Source organism: Hemitrygon akajei, chromosome 9 (assembly GCF_048418815.1).
Source record: "Hemitrygon akajei chromosome 9, sHemAka1.3, whole genome shotgun sequence".
In the NCBI taxonomy this organism is placed as follows: domain Eukaryota; kingdom Metazoa; phylum Chordata; class Chondrichthyes; order Myliobatiformes; family Dasyatidae; genus Hemitrygon; species Hemitrygon akajei.
In genome coordinates this window covers 98,336,694-98,354,889 of record NC_133132.1, presented here as the reverse complement: position 1 = coordinate 98,354,889, position 18,196 = coordinate 98,336,694, and the positions used below count along the sequence as shown (strand labels likewise).

The following is an 18,196-nucleotide window of genomic DNA, read 5'->3' as shown; positions in this document are numbered from 1 at the left end:
GCTTTAGGTGGTGGCGTCAGTGCTGAATGTGTTTACCTCTTTCAGACTTGGGCTCTTCACTCGCTGGCACTTATTGTGGATTCAAGTGGCCCCATGTACCGTGGATACGTAGAGCCGACCCTGTCGCTTGTCCTAACACTGCTGCTGACTGTTCCCCCGTCACACACAGAAGTGCACCAGTGTTTGGGTCGTTGTTTAGGAGCCTTGATCACCACTGTTGGACCAGAACTTCAAGGTAGGCTAGCAGAGATGGAAACAACGGAAAGAATTTGTTACAGAACAACAAATTATCTTACAAATTTTCTGGGAACAGCAGAGTTCTGAATTCTGATAGTTTGAGTCAATCAAGCCCCAGTTAGGAGATTTACTGCACTGTTCAAAAGATTTGTTGGTTCTAGTTCTAAACCAAAAAAAAGGCCATCACGGTTACCACAGTCACTTTACAGCGTCAGCAATTCCCAATTAGGGTTTGATTTCTGCCCTTATCTGTGAGGAGTTAGTATGTTTTTCCCATGACATGCGGGTTTCCTCCAGGTGCTGTTTCCTTCCACATCCCAAAGGGATAGTAAGTAAGTTGTGGGCACTAGAATGATCCTGTGCACTTACCCTTTGTTGCCGCACAGCAGGAATGAAGATGGATGAGAAAATGTGAAAGTTTTTCTTTGTTGTACTGTATTTCATTATCCCCTTCAAGTAGTAAATAAGATCAAGTGTGATTTTTCAATTTTCATTCTAAATATTCATTGTGTGCATAGTACAGAGAAAAAACATCTACAGTGCTGCACTGTTGTCAGGCCTCATAAAACTAAAAAATAAATTTCCGTTCAGAGCAATTGGTCTGTGCAGCTGTTTAAAAAAAAAGAAACTAAAGGGAACAATGGTTGTAGGCATACTATGTTGGCTCTAGAATTCTGTCGACACTTCCTCAGCACATCCTTACTGATTTGATTTGATGCAAACTACACATTTCACTTATGTTTCAACGTACAGCTGGCAAAGAAAGCTTATCTTTAAATCTTGGGTAGAAAGTTTTGAACACTGAGATCTATCATTATGCTGAGAGTCAACTCATTGGGATAAAACATTGTTGTGTCTGTCCTCTGAAGTTATCTGCAGAAACCCCAATGGGTAATTCTGGCATTTCAACCAGTCCAGCTGTCTCAAACATTGCTGGAATTGTACTGGTCGTCCCACAAAATGATGGTGACTCTCAGCAGCATCTGTGGGGAAAACAGTTAACGTTTTGGACCCTATCTTCAGAACTATTTTCTTTGTTTCCAGTATTGGCAGTTTTATTTAACTAAGAGATTCTGCAGATGCTGGAAATCCGAAGAAACACACAAAATGCTGGAGGAATATAGCGGAACAGGCAGCATCTGTAGAGGGGAATTGACGGTCAATGTTATGGGACCAGACCCTTCACCAGGACTGGAAAGGAAGAGCAAAAGCCTGAATAAGTTGAGGGGTGGGAGGGGAAAAGAAACAAGCAGTTTTATTTTCTGTCTGGTTCAAAGTTGTGTAAATTTACCATATACTACCCTGAGATTCATTTTCTTGCAGCATTCACAATAGAACAAAGAAATACAATAGAGTCAATGAAAAACCACACACATGTGCAAAAGAAGGCAAACAATGCAAACACAAAAAAAAACACTAATACTGGGGGCATGAGCTGTAGAGTCCTGGAATGATTATCCATCTCATTTGCTGTAGTGGGATTGAGTTGCATGAATTGGCTATAACAGTGAAGCATCACAGACCAGTGTTATCTAATACTTGAAAATAGCACCTGCTACTAAGGTACATGTTCTTTATTGCTCCAATTTTTACCAACTTTTTTGTAAAAATCTTATTAGAACATTTACGTATTCTTTGGGAAATGTATCCCATCTCTATTGTAGGAATATTGGTATTATTGCAGCACCTGCCTCAGTTGCAAAGTTTCACCTGGCTGTTAAATGACATTTATTTCCTTCTAGGTAATGGAGCTTCCACGTCCACCATCCGCTCCTCCTGCCTCGTGGGCTGTGCCATCATGCAAGATCATTCTGACTCCCTTGCTCAGGCAGCAGCCATATCGTGCCTTCAGCAGCTTCACATGTTTGCACCCCGTCACGTCAATCTGTCTAGTCTGGTGCCCAGCCTATGTGTAAGTAGAACTGAGCCAACAATGTAATTGTGGCTTGGATGTAGAACACCTGCCTCTCTTGGTCAGAATGCTGTGGATTCCGTGTCCCCTCTAGAAACTTGAGGAAGGGGAAACACAGTAATCTTGTGGTTAGCATAACATAATTATTGCGCCAGCAAACTGGGTTCAATTCCACCACTGTCTGTAAGGAGTTTATACATTCTCCCATGACTGTGTGGGTTTCCTCCGGGTGCTCCATTTTCCTGCCACCTTCCAAAGATGTATGGGCTAGGGATAGTAATTTACAGGCTGTGTTGGCATCGGAAGCATGGTCACCATTGCGGGCTGCCCCCAGCACATCCTGAACTGTATTGGTCATTGACACAAGTGACAGATTTCACTGTATCAATATTTCAACAATTTTTGATAAATAAAGCTAATCTTAATGATAAGATGGTCATTAATAGATCAACAAGGATTTCAAGTAAGACTTCTCTATCAGACACTGGGAATGTGGGCACACAAAGTGAGTGTTATGGATATAGTCAGAGGAAACATGATTAATACAGTTGAGAGAAAAGGAATGGAAAGATGTATTGCTATGCCTGAGAGGAAGCTCATTGAATGTAAATAGACAACACAAAGCAGCTGGGGCAAACGATCATTATCTCAGCCATAAAATTTGATGAAAAATGAGTAATTTGGAGATAGATTTAAATAGTCAGATGTATATTCATGTATTGCTAGCTATGGTCCTGATAAGGAATGTCTACTGTCCTTGACATCCCAAACTGTCAGCATCAGCAGGGGTGGAGAGTGCCAGGTACTTTAGTTGGCTGATGATGTCTGTTCCCTTCGACAGGTCCACTTGTGCAGCTCTCACCTGCTGCTGCGAAGAGCCGCGGTCGCGTGCCTCCGTCAGCTCGCTCAGAGGGAAGCAGCCGAAGTCTGCGCCTATGCCATGACTCTTGCACAGAGTTCCGCAAACAAGGAAAGCAGTGGAATTGGTGAGTATGTCCCAGCTGAGGAGGGAAGGCTCAGTGTGGATATTTAATACCAGAAAATGTCATGTTCATGTGTCTCCATTGTGTTTGGTTATGAAATGAAAGAAGGGTATCGTTTCAAAGAATGCATTGCAATGAAGTACTTTTGGCAAAATTACTGCCATCAATGGCAACAGTATCCATGACCAGATTGTAGTAGAATGTATGATGACCGTGAGACAACATGGCAGCATAGCGGTTAGAGCAATGCTTTAGGGCAACAACTGGATGATTGGGGCTCGATTCCCACTGTTGTTTGTAAGGAGTTCCTCTGACCATGTGGGATTCCTCTGGGTGCTCCGACTTCCTCCCACGTTTCAAAGATGTACGGTTTAGGTTTAGTGAGTTCTGGGCCTGCTATGTTGGTGCCTGAAGCATGGTAACACTTACAAGCTACCCCAGCACATATTAAGATTAATAAAATCCTCACTGATTTAGTATGAAAGCAAATAATGCATTTCACTATGTTTTGATGTATATGTGACAAATAAAGCTAATTATTATCTTAATACAATATTATCTCCAGATGAAGACACTGATTCAGTACAATGAAGTGAGTGGAGTACAGTTTTATATAATGGATTACGTGTAGCAATTGGAGTAAATCTATTACAGCACCAACATCCTGGATTCAGTTCTGCCACTGCCTGTAAAGGAGTTTGCACGTTCTTGCCATGACATTATGGATTTCCTCTGGGATCTCCAGTTTCCTTCCCCATTCCAAAGATGTGTGGGATAGTAGGTTAATCCGTCACATGGACGTAATTGGGCAGTGTGGACTCATTGAGCCAGAAGGGTTACTGCGCTGTATCTCTAAATAAAAAAAAATAATGGTGCCAGTGATGTGGGTAGAGGAGATGTGAGGTCCTGAAGAGAGATTTTTGTTTGGAAACATAAAGAAGATTATGGTAGTTTCTGGATTACTTCCTGTGCTGTCAATTACCTGTGAGTATAGAAATTGGAGAATTGCATGGATAAACCTGTGGCTGGAGAAATGATGCGGCAGAAGAGACTTTTGATTTCTGGAAGCGGTCAACACCAATAGCACAGTGATGTTATAAAGTATGATTTGACTGGAGACCACACAGCGTTTTCCTCTTTTGCACCAAGGTCATTTGTTCCACCTAGCACTTTGAAAGAATTACACAATTAATCCCACCCTCCCGTTTTTCCCAGAGAGCTCCACAGTTTTAAAAAGGGTGCAGAGGGGATTTACCAGGATGCTGTCTGGATTAGAGAGGGTGCAGAGGGGATTTACCAGGATGCTGTCTGGATTAGAGAGGGTGCAGAGGGGATTTACCAGGATGCTGTCTGGATTAGAGAGGGTGCAGAGGGGATTTACCAGGATGCTGTCTGGATTAGAGAGGGTGCAGAGGGGATTTACCAGGATGCTGTCTGGATTAGAGAGGGTGCAGAGGGGATTTACCAGGATGCTGTCTGGATTAGAGAGCACATCTCGAGAAGATTTGTTCAGCAAGCTAGGGCTTTGCTCTTTGGAGCAGAGGAGGATGAGAGGTGACTGGATTGAGGTGTAGAAGATGATAAGAGGCATAGATCGAGTGCAGTATTGGGCAGATATCAAGATAAATTCTTTTTTACACAGAGTGGTGGATGCATGGAACGCCCTGCCAAGGCTGGTGGTAGAGGCAGATACATTAGGAGCATTTAAGATGCTCTTAGATAGGCACATGGATGATAGAAAATGGAGGGCTACATAGGAAGGAAGAGTTCGATCAATCTTAGAGTAGGTGTAAAAGTCACCACATTATTGTGAGCTGAAAGGCCTGTACTGTGCTGTTATGTTCGTTGATCATACTGAGAAATGCAGACTATAACAAAGTTCTGCACAAAAAATTCTATACATACATCTTATCTTTGATTTTTTTTGTCAGCTGTAGTTAATAGCCATCACCCCTGCTGATAGAGTTAATTTCTCTCTGGATATACAATCAAAATAACTCTTATAATTCAACACATGCCAGTTTCCTAAGTGTAATTCATTGCATGCATGCATTGTTCTTACATTTGCTTTTGGAGAGCTCTTAAAGGTACTTCCTGCAGGGAGGCCTGTCTCTGTTTAAAACCCTGACACCCAAGAGGTATTAAGCGAAAACAATTCAACAGGAATTTCCATAATAGTAACAATGAGGGAATTAACATCTGTATCTTCTACCTTAGATGTAAATATCACAGAGATGGGCCTGGAAGGGGTATTGTTTGGAATGCTGGACCGTGAGACAGACCGCAAGCTGTGTGCTGACATTCATGACACTTTGGGTCACATGCTTTCATCCTTGGCAGTTCAAAAGCTTTCCCACTGGCTGAAGCTCTGTAAAGACGTTTTGGCTGCATCAACAGGTAATTGTGGTCATAGAAAAACAATATAATATTTGTATTCGTTTCCATTCCTTGGCCTCTTTCGCCCCCCCCCCCCCCCCATTATTCCACGCAGCCAATGAAGCCGTGTACAGTATAAGTCAGCAAATTAGAGATACAGGAACAGGAGGAGCCCATCAATCCTGTGTTAGCATATAGTGGAATCTTGCTAATCTATTTTTTAGCTATTCATCTTGGTTTACACCCCTACTCTGCAAATATGTGTGGCACAGTAATGTAGCAGCTAGCATACTGCTATTACAGCTCCAGTGACCCGGGTTCAATATCACTGCTGTCTGTAAGGAGCTTGTACATTCTCCCTGTGACCCAGTGGGTTTCCTTTTGGTGCTTCAGTTCCCACCCCTATTCCAAAGGCAGAAGGCTAGTAGTATAGTTGCTGACATGACTACAATTGGTCCAGAAGGGCCTATTACTGTGCTGTCTCTCTAAATAAAAAATATAACTATGGAGCAAGGTGCACAAAATGCTGGAGAAACTCAGCAAGTTGGGCGGCCTCTATGGGGGGGGGAATAAACACTCAACATTTTGAGCCGCACTCTTTCATCAGGGCTATCTTTGTATCTATAAAAATGGTGATATTGGGACATAAATCCTTTGTAGGTACTGGAATATTAATGTAGCTCTTGGACTCTGGCATGACTTCTAACTCCCCCACATCCCTGTCCCTGATTCCACTCTCTGCCCCCAAACCATCCCTACGCACCTTAAAAAAAACTCGGTCTGAGCCAGTACCTTAACAGAGACGCAGCTCGGTGTCATCTTCAGTGGAAGCTTATTGGAAGATCTAATAATATAACTTTTTGGACCAAGCTTTTATCCACGAGTGATAATTCCTCTACTTGCTGAGGATTTCACAAGAACGGTATTAATTCTTTGTCTACACATAATTTACACACAGTAAGCTGCCAAGCAGCTTCATGATAATGACCTTAATATATGTTTTAATGTGCATTGAGTGAAGAGCATTGGCCAACTCTCTGGGAGAATTCTTTTGCTCTTCTTTCAATATGGTTGTAGAATTTTTGTGCCCACTTGACAGGGCAGTTGGGGGCTCACTTTAATGTCTCATAGTAATTAGCTGCATTTCAGTGGTCAGAGTAGTATTGTTCTGCATTTGGATCAACGTGACTGAGGGTTGAAGGTGTTGGGAAGGGAGTGGTGTGGAGCACAATGAAGTAATGATTTTACATTGCATCCATTCTAATTTATTTCCTTTTCCTAACTATACAGATGCAGGGGCTATAGGTCAGTTGGAGGAAACTAGAGATGGAGATGGAGAGAAGAAGGATGAAACAGATGATGAGGTTATGTTCACTGGCACAGGGGAGGATGAGAAATCGAAGCCTTGCGTTGCCCCGAGGTGGGCCACTCGTGTGTTTGCCTCTGAGTGTCTCTGTCGGATCATCCTTTTGTGTGAGAATACAGACGAGGCACACTTTGATCTCGCCAAGGCCAGGGCCATGAAACACAAGAATCCCAAAAGTAAGTCCCGTCTGGTAGCCATTCTTTCCCTAGAAGATATAGCCCATCATGGTATAACTTCACAGGCTGGTGACCACTACAAATAATTCTGCAAAGTCTCTGGATCATCTTGATTGATGTTGACCATCATTTATAACATCAGAATTATCCATTATTTTCTGCACTTTGTAAATAGTAGTTTTTCATTTTTGTATTATCCATTTCTTCCACATTCTCCTGCCTTATTTTGCCATGTACAAGTCTAAATTCATGCCAAAATGTGTTTCTTAATGCTAGTGCCATTCACCCTTTGTTGATCGACTTCTATCGGATCCTGATCTGTTAATGCCTCTATTAAAGACAAAATATCAATCTTGTTTTAAAGTCCCTCAGAGGCCTTGGCACTTCATATGTCTAATCTCCTTCAACCTCTTACAATCTCATTGCACTTCTCCATTTCAGGTCTCTTGCACAATCCAGACTTTTCACCACTGTGCCATTGCTTCACTGAACCTTCAACTGCTTAAGTGCCAAACTTTGGAACTTTCTCTCTGCCACTTTCTCTTTGAAACCTCTGTATTTGGCTCAGGTTTCAGGCACCTACCTTGATTTCAACTTCTATGGTTTGCTGTCAAATTTTATTTGACATTCCAGTGAAACATCTTGAGATGCATGACTAGTCATAAGAATGAGCCACAAGTAGGCTATCTGGCCTCATTGATCACAGCTGTTCTTCTGCCCATCCATTGATTCCTTGAATATCAGCAAATCTATTGACTTCTGATTTAAATGCAATCAGCGCTGAGTTTCCAGGGAAGGAATTTCCAAAGTTACACTCTGGTGGGGCAAAAAAATTGGTGTGAATCTCCATCTTGGGCACTAGCCTTCCCACCATAAAGGACATCTTCAAATGGCAAGGTTTCAAAAAGGCAGCATTCATTATTGAGGGCCCTCGCCATTTATGACATGACCAATTCTTATTACTACAATCAGGTACAGGAACTTGAAGACCCACACTCCACATTAAAGAGCTCCACCTTCCCCTTCATCAGATTTTTGAACGGACTGTGAACACTTGTGCACTTGTCATGTTTTTTATTTTTTATTGTAACTTTGTAATGTTTTCATCTTTTATGCAGGTGACCTGCTGGTGTTGCACCTTTCTGACCTTATCCGTATGGCCTTCATGGCTGCCACTGACCACAGCAACCAGTTACGAATGGCCGGACTTCAAGCTCTTGAGGATATTATCAAGGAGTTTGCTTCTGTTCCAGAGCCTGAGTTTCCAGGCCATGTGATCCTGGAACAGTATCAGGCAAATGTAAGTTTACACCATCAGAAAGCACACTTGTATTGTGTAATGCTCCATAAGTTAATCAGGTCGGTGAGCCTTTAAAAGTGGAGGTGTTTATGCTAACTTCCTCTCAACTTGTGCAATTTTAAATTATAGTGTCTGCATTAATAATGGAAGCTGTCCATACAAATTTCTCAAGTGCTATTTTAAGGCAGTGATGGCATCACAAGTTTACAATTCACATTTTCTATGTAATGAGAAAAAGAAGCGTATAAATATACAATATTGCTTAAATGATGTGTCTCGTGGATTCCTGTTAATTGGACCTTGGTAAAGCAGGGCAGCCGCTTATTTGAGGCAACTCATAAAGAACAAAAACTAATCAAGAAAATTAGCAGGATTCCCTTTTTTTTAATTTGAGACACTCTGCATTAATTGAGGTAGGAGACTGTTGTTGAACAAATTCTAACTAGCCCCAGTCACACCTGTTTCAAAGATACATTTAATGTCAGAAAACAGTGGAGTGCCCCAAAGAATGAACAACAATTAAATGTTAGAACCCTGAAGTTCACTAGTTGGCATATCTCACTCCCGTATGCCCTCTTGTCACCATCTCAGATTCTACCAACAATGGTTGTATCGTCAGCAAATTTATAGATGGAATTTGAGCTATGCCTAGCCACACAGTCAGGCATATATAGAGAGTAGAGCAGTGGGCTAAGCACACACCCCTGAGGGTAAGTCCCTTACCCCGCGCGTAAACGGCAGCAGGCAACAATCGCCCCTCCACCCACTCGCCAAAAAAGCATCAGCACTCACCACTGAGCAATCAAACGGGAGCAAAGCAACAGCAAAGACACAGACTTGCAGTTACCCCAAAGACTACTTGTTCACCCGGTGTTCAACATATCACAGGTTCTCTCTCTCCCTAATAACGGAGAAAGAGATGTCTCCAGTTCACAGCGAGAGGGGAGACATAACAAACAACTCGCTGGCTTACAATGTTAAAAGTCCATTGCGTCACTTTTTTTGAGCTCTTTCCTCAAAGATCTAGGGTCTCTGGGCATACCACTGTAGATCTTCCAACTCCCCCGACGATACACAGATCTCCTGCTGTGACACCGACCTTCAATCCGCCCGTATCCAGAGCCCTGAGATCTTAGGCCTCTGATGATGAGTCAAACTCTTAGGCTGAGCCCTTGGCACGCTGAACAACGACCAGTTGTGAAACCCTGAGAGTGGGTCCAATTCCCATAAAGAACCGTAGTCAGCGTCTAACTCCAGGTCAGGGTCTTCAATAGAACCCTGAAAGGGAAAAATAGAAATATTAAAGATAGAAATAGAGCTGTTTCCAAAGATGCAAGGAAAGGAGTCGCCGTTAGGCACCATTAACCCTCCTAAGCTCCACCTAATGCTTAGTGTGGCCATTTGTCACTACGCTGCTTAGAGCAAACAGTTTTTAAATAGAGTCAGTTGCGAGCATTTATGTTCAAAAGCAGTGATTTTTGTCACTGATAGCTAGCAAGAAATAAGAAGTAACACAATTCAGTCAGATTTGCTCACTGTGCACCATTATCTGCACTTGGTGTTTGCGCTGGTTTTGTTCATTGTGTGCACTGGATGAGTTCCTCTGTCGATAACGATTAGGAATTAATATTCCGTTTTATAGAACTACAATAGTTTTGATAGTGTTCTAATTTGTTCTGTATTTCATCTAAATGCATAATATAGTCCTGATGAAGGGTCTCGGCCCGAAACGTCGACAGTGCTTCTCCCTATAGATGCTGCCTGGTCTGCTGCGTTCCACCAGCATTTTGTGTGTTGCATCCTTGGTTTGTCTTTTTTATACCTTTTTAACTATTTCCATGAAACTTTGGCTCATTTGGGCAGCCGCTTAATTGGGCCAAAATGTGCTTGTCACGATGTGTTCAAATTAATTGAAATCTATTTTATTTAAGTTCAGGTTTAATTGATTTTCAACCATACGTAAATACAGCCAAGATGCAAAACTCAGTAGTGACAGCACACAGCACATATAGTCACGGTAGCAGAAAACACAGTCACACGAAAAGTAAACCCAAATCCCTGGGTGGCATGGGCTGTAGACTGATGGTATATGGGATGTTGAACACTGGAGGGCAGCACTCGACATATTACTTCCTGCATTCAGTTTCATCGAAATATATGATTTTTTGACTTTTTTTTGTTAAATAAGAAAGATCAATTACTCTTGTTTTTGGCTCTCAGTGGTCCATAGATGAAAGGTTAAGTAAATTTTATTGATCGTTGAGTATCAGATGGTTTAAAAACTTGGTTTGAATTTATCAATCATATGTAGTTGGTGTTAATGAAACTTACAACAGTCATGGTAGAATTAATAGAAACAAGGGTCAATGGAGCTTGTAATTTTGGACACTGAGACATGAAGGTTCAAGTTGATCTGTTCCATTTATAACACGAACAATTTTCCACGAGGGTAACATGTTGAGTTCCTAACAGGAATTCTTAACCCTTTAAAGTTCTTGGAACAGTACAGCTCACATTACTGAACATTAGACAATCAATTATGCCAAATCTGTATTTTCAAATTTAGGCTTGTTCATTTTTCCAAGTCATTTTAATTCTTCATGAGATGGGTTTTGTTTTTGAACTTGTTTTCATCAGATATCACTTATTTTGAAATGGATGTTAACAGACATTAAAATGGCCCATTCAGTCTGATGTGAACCTTTGCTAGAAACTGCTCTCTACTCAAACTTAATTGTTTTCCTATATTATCATAAGAAGTTGGTCTCTAAATTCCCTTCACATTAATCACAGCACTTTAATTGCTACCACAATCAGTCAGACACTTTCTTGGCTAACTGGGCAGTTTGAGTTGTAAAATAGGTAAACTGTCCTCACTTACTCGGAATGTCAGGATGTACCCATTAAGCCACATAAAGCTGGGCCTTGTGCTTTGAAGTTATGCTGCTTGTATTTCTCATTAGACAGTTGGATAAGTTTATGAAGAAGGCACATGGGATAATTGATTCATAGAATATTAAAACAGACATTACAGTACAACTTTATGAAACATTAATTAGACCAGTTCAGGAGTATTGTGTGCAGTTCTAGTTGCTACACCTTTGAAAGAACATGACTGCACAGAAAGGGTGCAGAAAGATTCAACAAAATGTAGCCAGAGTTGGAGCATTTCAGTAATGAGGAGAGACTGAAAGGGTTTTTTTTAACTTGTCTGGGCAGCACAGTAGTGTAGAAGTTAGCGTAATGCTTTATAGCACCAGCTGTAAATAGGGGTTCTATTCGAGTCGCTGTTCATCAGGAGTTTGTACCTTCTCCCCATAACCACGTGTGTTTCCTTCAGATGTTCCAGTTTCCTCTCACATTCCAAAGGTGTACAGTTAGGGCTAGTGAATTGTGGGCACGCTATGTTGGCACTGGAAATGTGGTGACACTTGTGAGCTCCCCAGCACGATCCTCATTGCTTTGGCTTTACGTTGTCTGTTGCAATGAACATGTGACAAATAAAGCTAATCTTTGATGCTAGAGGACCTGATAGAGGTATGCAAAATTACAAAGACTTTACAGTAGGGTGGACTGTAAACCTTTCTCTATAGCAGAAGTATCTAAAGTTAGAGAGCTTGGACTGCGGATAAAGGATAAAAGTTTTAGAGGGGGTCTGAGGGAGAATTTCTTTTCACCTGAAGGTGTTTGAAATCTGGAACACACTGCCTGACGAGGTGGTGGATGCATAAGGTTTAAAAAGTAACGACACAAGCACTTGAATTGCCGAGAGAGAGGGTTTCGAACCCAGGGCTGATAATAGCATCAGTGTAGATGTGTAGTTGATAGTCAGCAAGGACTGAAGGGCCTATTTCTGTGTAGTATAATTATAGACTGAGCAGCAAGGCAATGTGTATTTTGTTATTCATGATTGGGAAGCTGGGTGCAGAAGTCAAGGCCCAGGCCTGGCTAAGAGGAGATGTAATGATCAAAGAGGAATAAGAGTTATGATGGCACTGACTGCCAACCCACATTCACAGTTGTGAACCAGTTACAAACCAAGATATGAGATATCTCAGCAATTCTTGGATTCCAAAACAATCAAGCTAAGGTCTATAAACAGTAATTAACTTTATGACTGGAATTTAGATTGAAAATGTTACACTGTGTTCACATCCTAACTCAGCTTTATTGAGTACACAGTTGAAATAGTCTGCACAGCTTCATTTTCCAGTCTACAGACTGGTGTTGAAGCTCTAGAGATGATATTGCTTACAGTGGCATGCAAAAGTTTGGGCACCTGGTCAAAATTCCTGTTACTGTGAATAGTTAAGTGAGTAGAAGATTAACTAATCTCCAAAACTCATAAAGTTAAAGATGAAACATTCTTTTCAACATTTTAAGCAAGATTAGTGTATTATTTTTGTTTTGTACAATCTTAGAGTGAAAAAAGGGAAAGGAGCACCACACAAAAGTTAGGGCACCCCAAGAGATTTGAGCTCTCAGATAACTTTTACCAAGGTCTCAGACCTTAATTAGCTTGTTAGGGCTATGGTTTGTTCACAGTCATCATTAGGAAAGGCCAGGTGATGCAAATTGCAAACTTTATAAATACCCTGACTCCTCAAACTTTGTCCCAACAATCAGCAGCCATGGGCACCTCTAAGCAGCTGCCTAGCACTCTGAAAATTGAAATAAATGATGCCCACAAAGCAGGAGAAGGCAATAAGAAGATAGCAAAGCATTTTCAAGTAGCCGTTTCCTCAGTTCATAATGTAATTAAGAAATGGCAGTTAACAGGAACGGTGGAGGTCAAGTTGAAGTCTGGAAGACCAAGAAAACTTTCCGAGAGAACTGCTTGTAGGATTGCTAGAAAAGCAAATCAAAACCCCCGTTTGACTGCAAAAGACCTTCAGGAAGATTTAGCAGACTCTGCAGTGGTGGTTCACTGTTCTACTGTGCAACGACAGCTGCACAGATGTGACCTTACTTACTTCCTTTTTTGCCACCAGACAATTGATACTAGAACATACAATCATCACAGCGATATTTGATTCTGCGCTTCGCGCTCCCTGGAGTACAAATCAAAGTAAATGTAATAAAAATTTAAATTGTATGTCATAATTAGAAAATAGAAAAGGGAAAGTAAGATAGTGCAAAACAAAACGAGAGACAGGTCTGGATATTTGGAAGGTACAGCCCAGATCATGGAAGAGTCATCAGAAGAAAACCTTTCCTGCGTTCTCACTACAAAATTCAGCGTCAGAAGTTAGCAAAGGAACATCTAAACAAGCCTGATGCATTTTGGAAACAAGTCCTGTGGACTGATGAAGTTAAACTAGAACTTTTTGGCCGCAATGAGCAAAGGTATGTTTGGAGAAAAAAGGGTGCAGAATTTCATGAAAAGAACACCCCTCCAACTGTTAAGCACAGGGGTGGATCGATCATGCTTTGGGCTTGTGTTACAGCCAGTGGCATGGGGAACATTTCACTGGTAGAAGGAAGAATGAATTCAATTAAATACCAGCAAATTCTGGAAGCAAACATCACACCATCTGTAAAAAAGCTGAAGATGAAAAGAGGATGGCTTCTACAACAGGATAATGATCCTAAACGCACCTCAAAATCCACAATGGACTACCTCAAGAGGTGCAAGCTGAAGTTTTTGCCATGGCCCTCACTGTCCCCTGACCTAAATATCATTGAAAATCTGTGGATAGACCTCAAAAGAGCATTGCATGCAAGATGGCCCAAGAATCTCACAGAACTAGAAGCCTTTTGCAAGGAAGAATGGGCAAAAATCCCCCAAACAAGAATTGAAAGACTCTTTGCTGGCTACAGAAAGCGTTTACAAGCTGTGATACTTGTCAAATGCAGGGTGCCCAAACTTTTGCTTCAGGCCCTTTTCCTTTTTTGATACTTTGAAACTGTAAAAGATGGAAATAAAAAAAGTAATCTTGCTTAAAATATTGAAGAAATGTGTCATCTTTAACTTTATGCCTTTTGGAAATCAAGTCATCTTTTACTCGCTTAGCTATTCACAGTAACAGAAATTTTGACCAGGGGTGCCCAAACCTTTGCATGCCACTGTATATTCACTCTGAAATTACCATGTATGAAGATATAGAAAGGTTTGACAAATGTGTGCTATTTTAAACAAAACAGCAGAGATTAGGAGGCAATTGTTAATCAGGAAGGGAAGAGGTCGCATAATTATAAATAGGATCTTTGAGTTGCATGCTAACACAAAAAGACATAGAAAAAAGGTAAAAGAGACCTGGATGGAGAGTAGAATCAATTCTGCACTGAGTTGGAGAAGAAATATTAATGCCCAGGTGGTTGAAATTAAAAAAAGTATATATAAACAGTGCAGACAGATTAAAATTAGAACCAGAATGGATAGTTTAGGCTGAATGCCTTTGTTGTATTTTTCAGTAACCCATTGTTATTCTGTGTTTCATTATGAATGTCATGCACAATACTTCATTATGAATGTAAACTGGGGATAATCTTACAATGTTATCACTCAAGTATTTCAACTATCATCAATGCTTTGATTCATAGTCATATACTCCAACTCCCATCGAAGTGAGTACAAGGTTCAGGTATATGGAGCATGAGTGTAGGTGATAATGCAGTAACAGAGGAACCCAGGTCACTCTGCAATTGAGCAAGCTATCTCTTTCATGTATTGTATCAGAGGTTAGAGATTGTACAGCGCTCCTAATAGCACTGATAGTGCCTGTCCGTAATCAACAGAAGCTGAACACTTGCTCTGAGTTGCTACTTTGCTGTTGAGTGTGCTACTGGTTATCAGTGGTATGTTCGGCATCAGTGACTTATTGTTTTGTAATTTAGGTTGGAGCAGCCTTGAGGCCAGCTTTTTCACAAGATACGCCATCTGACATCACTGCCAAAGCCTGCCAGGTGAGTAGTTACCCAGAGTGAAACCCAATGCAAAGCAACTGATCATTAGCATGGCCACATTTCCCCAAAATCTCACTGCTTCCTCGGGATTTTCAGACACTTATAGAATGTATTTCTCTCCATAAATAAATCATGTTATCTATTAATTGGTCCTGGAGACAACAGCTTATCTGGCTAGCAACTTGAATGTTAGTACAATGTCAATACAATATCAGGAATAAATGCCACTACCCTAACCTAGTTATTGACAAGAATCTACCTAATTAAATCTTAAAGCCACTGGGATTTTCACCATTGGTCAATGCTAATGTACTTATCACCTTCTTTGTAAAAGCAAGTTGCATTTGCAATTTCTTTCATTGGAAAATGCCAAGGTCATTCTTCCTCAAGTCTGTTTGGTTATACCATATATGTCAAACTCAAGGCCCGCGGGCCAAATCCGGCCCGCGGTGGAATTATCTTTGGCCCGCGAGATAATATCTAATTACTATTAAAGCTGGCCCCAGTAATCGAAGCGCCTATGGCGTATGATATGACTAATGCTGAGTTTATTCAGGTACCAGGTTTTCAGGGTTTTTAGTGGTTATTCGGCAGTCTTGCTCGGCAGTCTTCTTCATAAGAAACGGAATTTGTAAAGTGAAACACTTTGTAGTTATAGCAGAGACTGAGACACATGAGAGCAGGCTGAAAAAACGGAGGCAACGAAAGCTGCGTTCGCACGCGTCCGACTGATCCGGCCCGCATGAAGCTGCATTTTGCTCAATCCGGCCCGTGACCTAAAATGAGTTTGACACCCCTGGGTTATACCATTAAGAGCATGACCAATTATATACCTTCATTTATTTTTCTTTTCTCTATTACTGGGTCTTGTAACAGGAAAAAGATACTTTGTTATTTAAAACTCCAGCCTTTAGGAAGACTGAGGTTATAATATTGAATCAGGTCTGTGGGTCCAATAAGACAGGAAGGCACTGACTTTGAATGGGTATATTAATCATTTACTTACAAACAATAAAAATTCGACTAAACATTAATGTTCCATGTTACAGACACTACGAAGCTAAATATTCAACAAATGTAGTGAGTTAAAAGTGTGCACAGAGCATATCTTCCCAATCATTCTGTGCATCCTTGCCTTAAACAAAGGAAGAGAGAGTGAGCCCCTTCCCAGTGTTATTTTATGTGCCCTGGATATTTGAAGCTGGACACCAGGCAACTAACCAATGAGAAAAGCAGCTGTAGTTTCTAAACTAACCAATCACAACAGAAGCAACTTTCGGCAATCAGAATAAGACATCTCCCCCCACCACCCAAGACAGAGGTTCACATTTCTTGCATTTTGTATGTGAAGAGCTAAATCCTGCATCATTCTGGTGGTTATCATTAGCCAGTAATTTAGCTAGATTATCAGATTATCAGCTCTCTGGTTCCAAGGGTTGGTTCATTGCCAGTGATTCATCTGTTTACACAACAAAGTTTCTCCATACAAGTCAGGAGTGCAATGGATTATGGTTGTTCGACTTCATTAGTCATGGGATTAAGTTCAAGTGCTGCAACGTAATTTGCAGCTCTATAAATCTCTTTTGACCATACTTGGGGTATTGTCTTCCATTCTGGTCGCCTCATAGGAAGAATGTGTCACCAAAGGAAGGTTTAAAAAAAATCAAATCCTTAAAGGTGACATGAGATTGGAAGGTGTAGAATCCCTGTGGGTAGAGCTAAGAAATCACAAGGTAAAAAGACATTGCTAGGAAGCTGGAGACAGGAAAGGCATGTCAAAAGGTCATTGTTATGTCGGTGATGGGAGATTTTGATATGCAGGTAGATTGGGAAAATCAGGTTGGTACTGGATACCAAGAGGGGGAATTTGTAGAATGCCTACAAGATATCTTTTTGAGTAGCTAATGGTTGAGCCCACTAGGGGATCAGCTATTCTGGATTGGGTGTTGCGCAATGAACTGGAATTGATTAGAGAGTTCAAAGTAAAGGAACCCTGAGGGGCAAGTGATCATAATATGATCAAATTCACACTAAAATTTGAGAAGGAAACCTTGTATCGTATTACAGTAAGTAAAGGGAATTACAGAGGCATGAGAGAGGAGCTGGCCAAAGTTGATAGGAAGGGGACACCTGCAGGGATGATGGCAGAACAGCAATGGCTTGAAATTGCAGAAGCAATTTGGAAGGTTCAGAATGGATACATCCCAAAGAAGTAGTAGTCTAAAGGCAGGATGACACAGCCGTGACTGAGAAGGGAAATCCAAAGAGAGGGCAAATATTGGAGAAAAATTTGTTGGAAGTTAGAGGATTGGGAAGCTTTTAAAAACCAGCAGAAGGCTACCTTGAAGGAAAAGATGGAATATAAAGGTAAGTGAGCCCATAATGTTAAAGATGATACCATGTGGTCTGTACATACTGGCTGCGTGTTGAAAAAAAGCACAACAGTGCCTCTTTCATCTCAGATGGTTGAAGACGTTTGGCATGAGCCCCCTAATCCTAAGGACTTCCTACAGGGGCACAATTGAAGGCACCCTGATTGGCTGCATCACAGCCTGGTGCCTGGTATGAGAACTGTACTTCCCTCAATCGGAGGACTCTGCAGAGAGTGGAGCTGACACCCCAGCGCATCTGTGGACGTGAACTTCCCATGATTCAGGAAAATTTACAGTAACAGGTGCATAAAAAGGGCCGGGAAGATCATTGGGGACCCAAGTCACCCCAGCCGAAAACTGTTCAGCTGCTACCATCTGGGAAATGGTACCGCAGCATAAAAGCCAAGACCAACAGGCTCTGGGTCAGCTTCTTCCACCAGACCATCAGACTGATTAATTCATGCTGATACAATTGTATTTCTGTGTTATATTGACTTTCCTGTTGTACATACTGTTTATTATAAATTACTATAAATTGCATATTGCACATTTAGATGGAGACATAATA

The 18,196-nt window shown here is 41.2% G+C and overlaps 1 protein-coding gene across 3 annotated transcripts in view; it reads left to right on the top strand.

The window, feature by feature from the left end:
* heatr5b (HEAT repeat containing 5B) overlaps window positions 1-18,196 on the top strand; it is a 146,114-nt gene that overhangs the window by 78,545 nt on the left and 49,373 nt on the right. For all 3 annotated transcript variants that reach the window (XM_073056614.1, XM_073056615.1, XM_073056616.1), the window contains 7 exons: window positions 46-235; window positions 1,980-2,149; window positions 2,991-3,135; window positions 5,350-5,529; window positions 6,799-7,050; window positions 8,169-8,350; window positions 15,188-15,256. In XM_073056614.1, coding sequence (XP_072912715.1) covers window positions 46-235; window positions 1,980-2,149; window positions 2,991-3,135; window positions 5,350-5,529; window positions 6,799-7,050; window positions 8,169-8,350; window positions 15,188-15,256 — 1,188 coding nt within the window. The remainder of the gene's footprint in view (window positions 1-45; window positions 236-1,979; window positions 2,150-2,990; window positions 3,136-5,349; window positions 5,530-6,798; window positions 7,051-8,168; window positions 8,351-15,187; window positions 15,257-18,196) is intronic.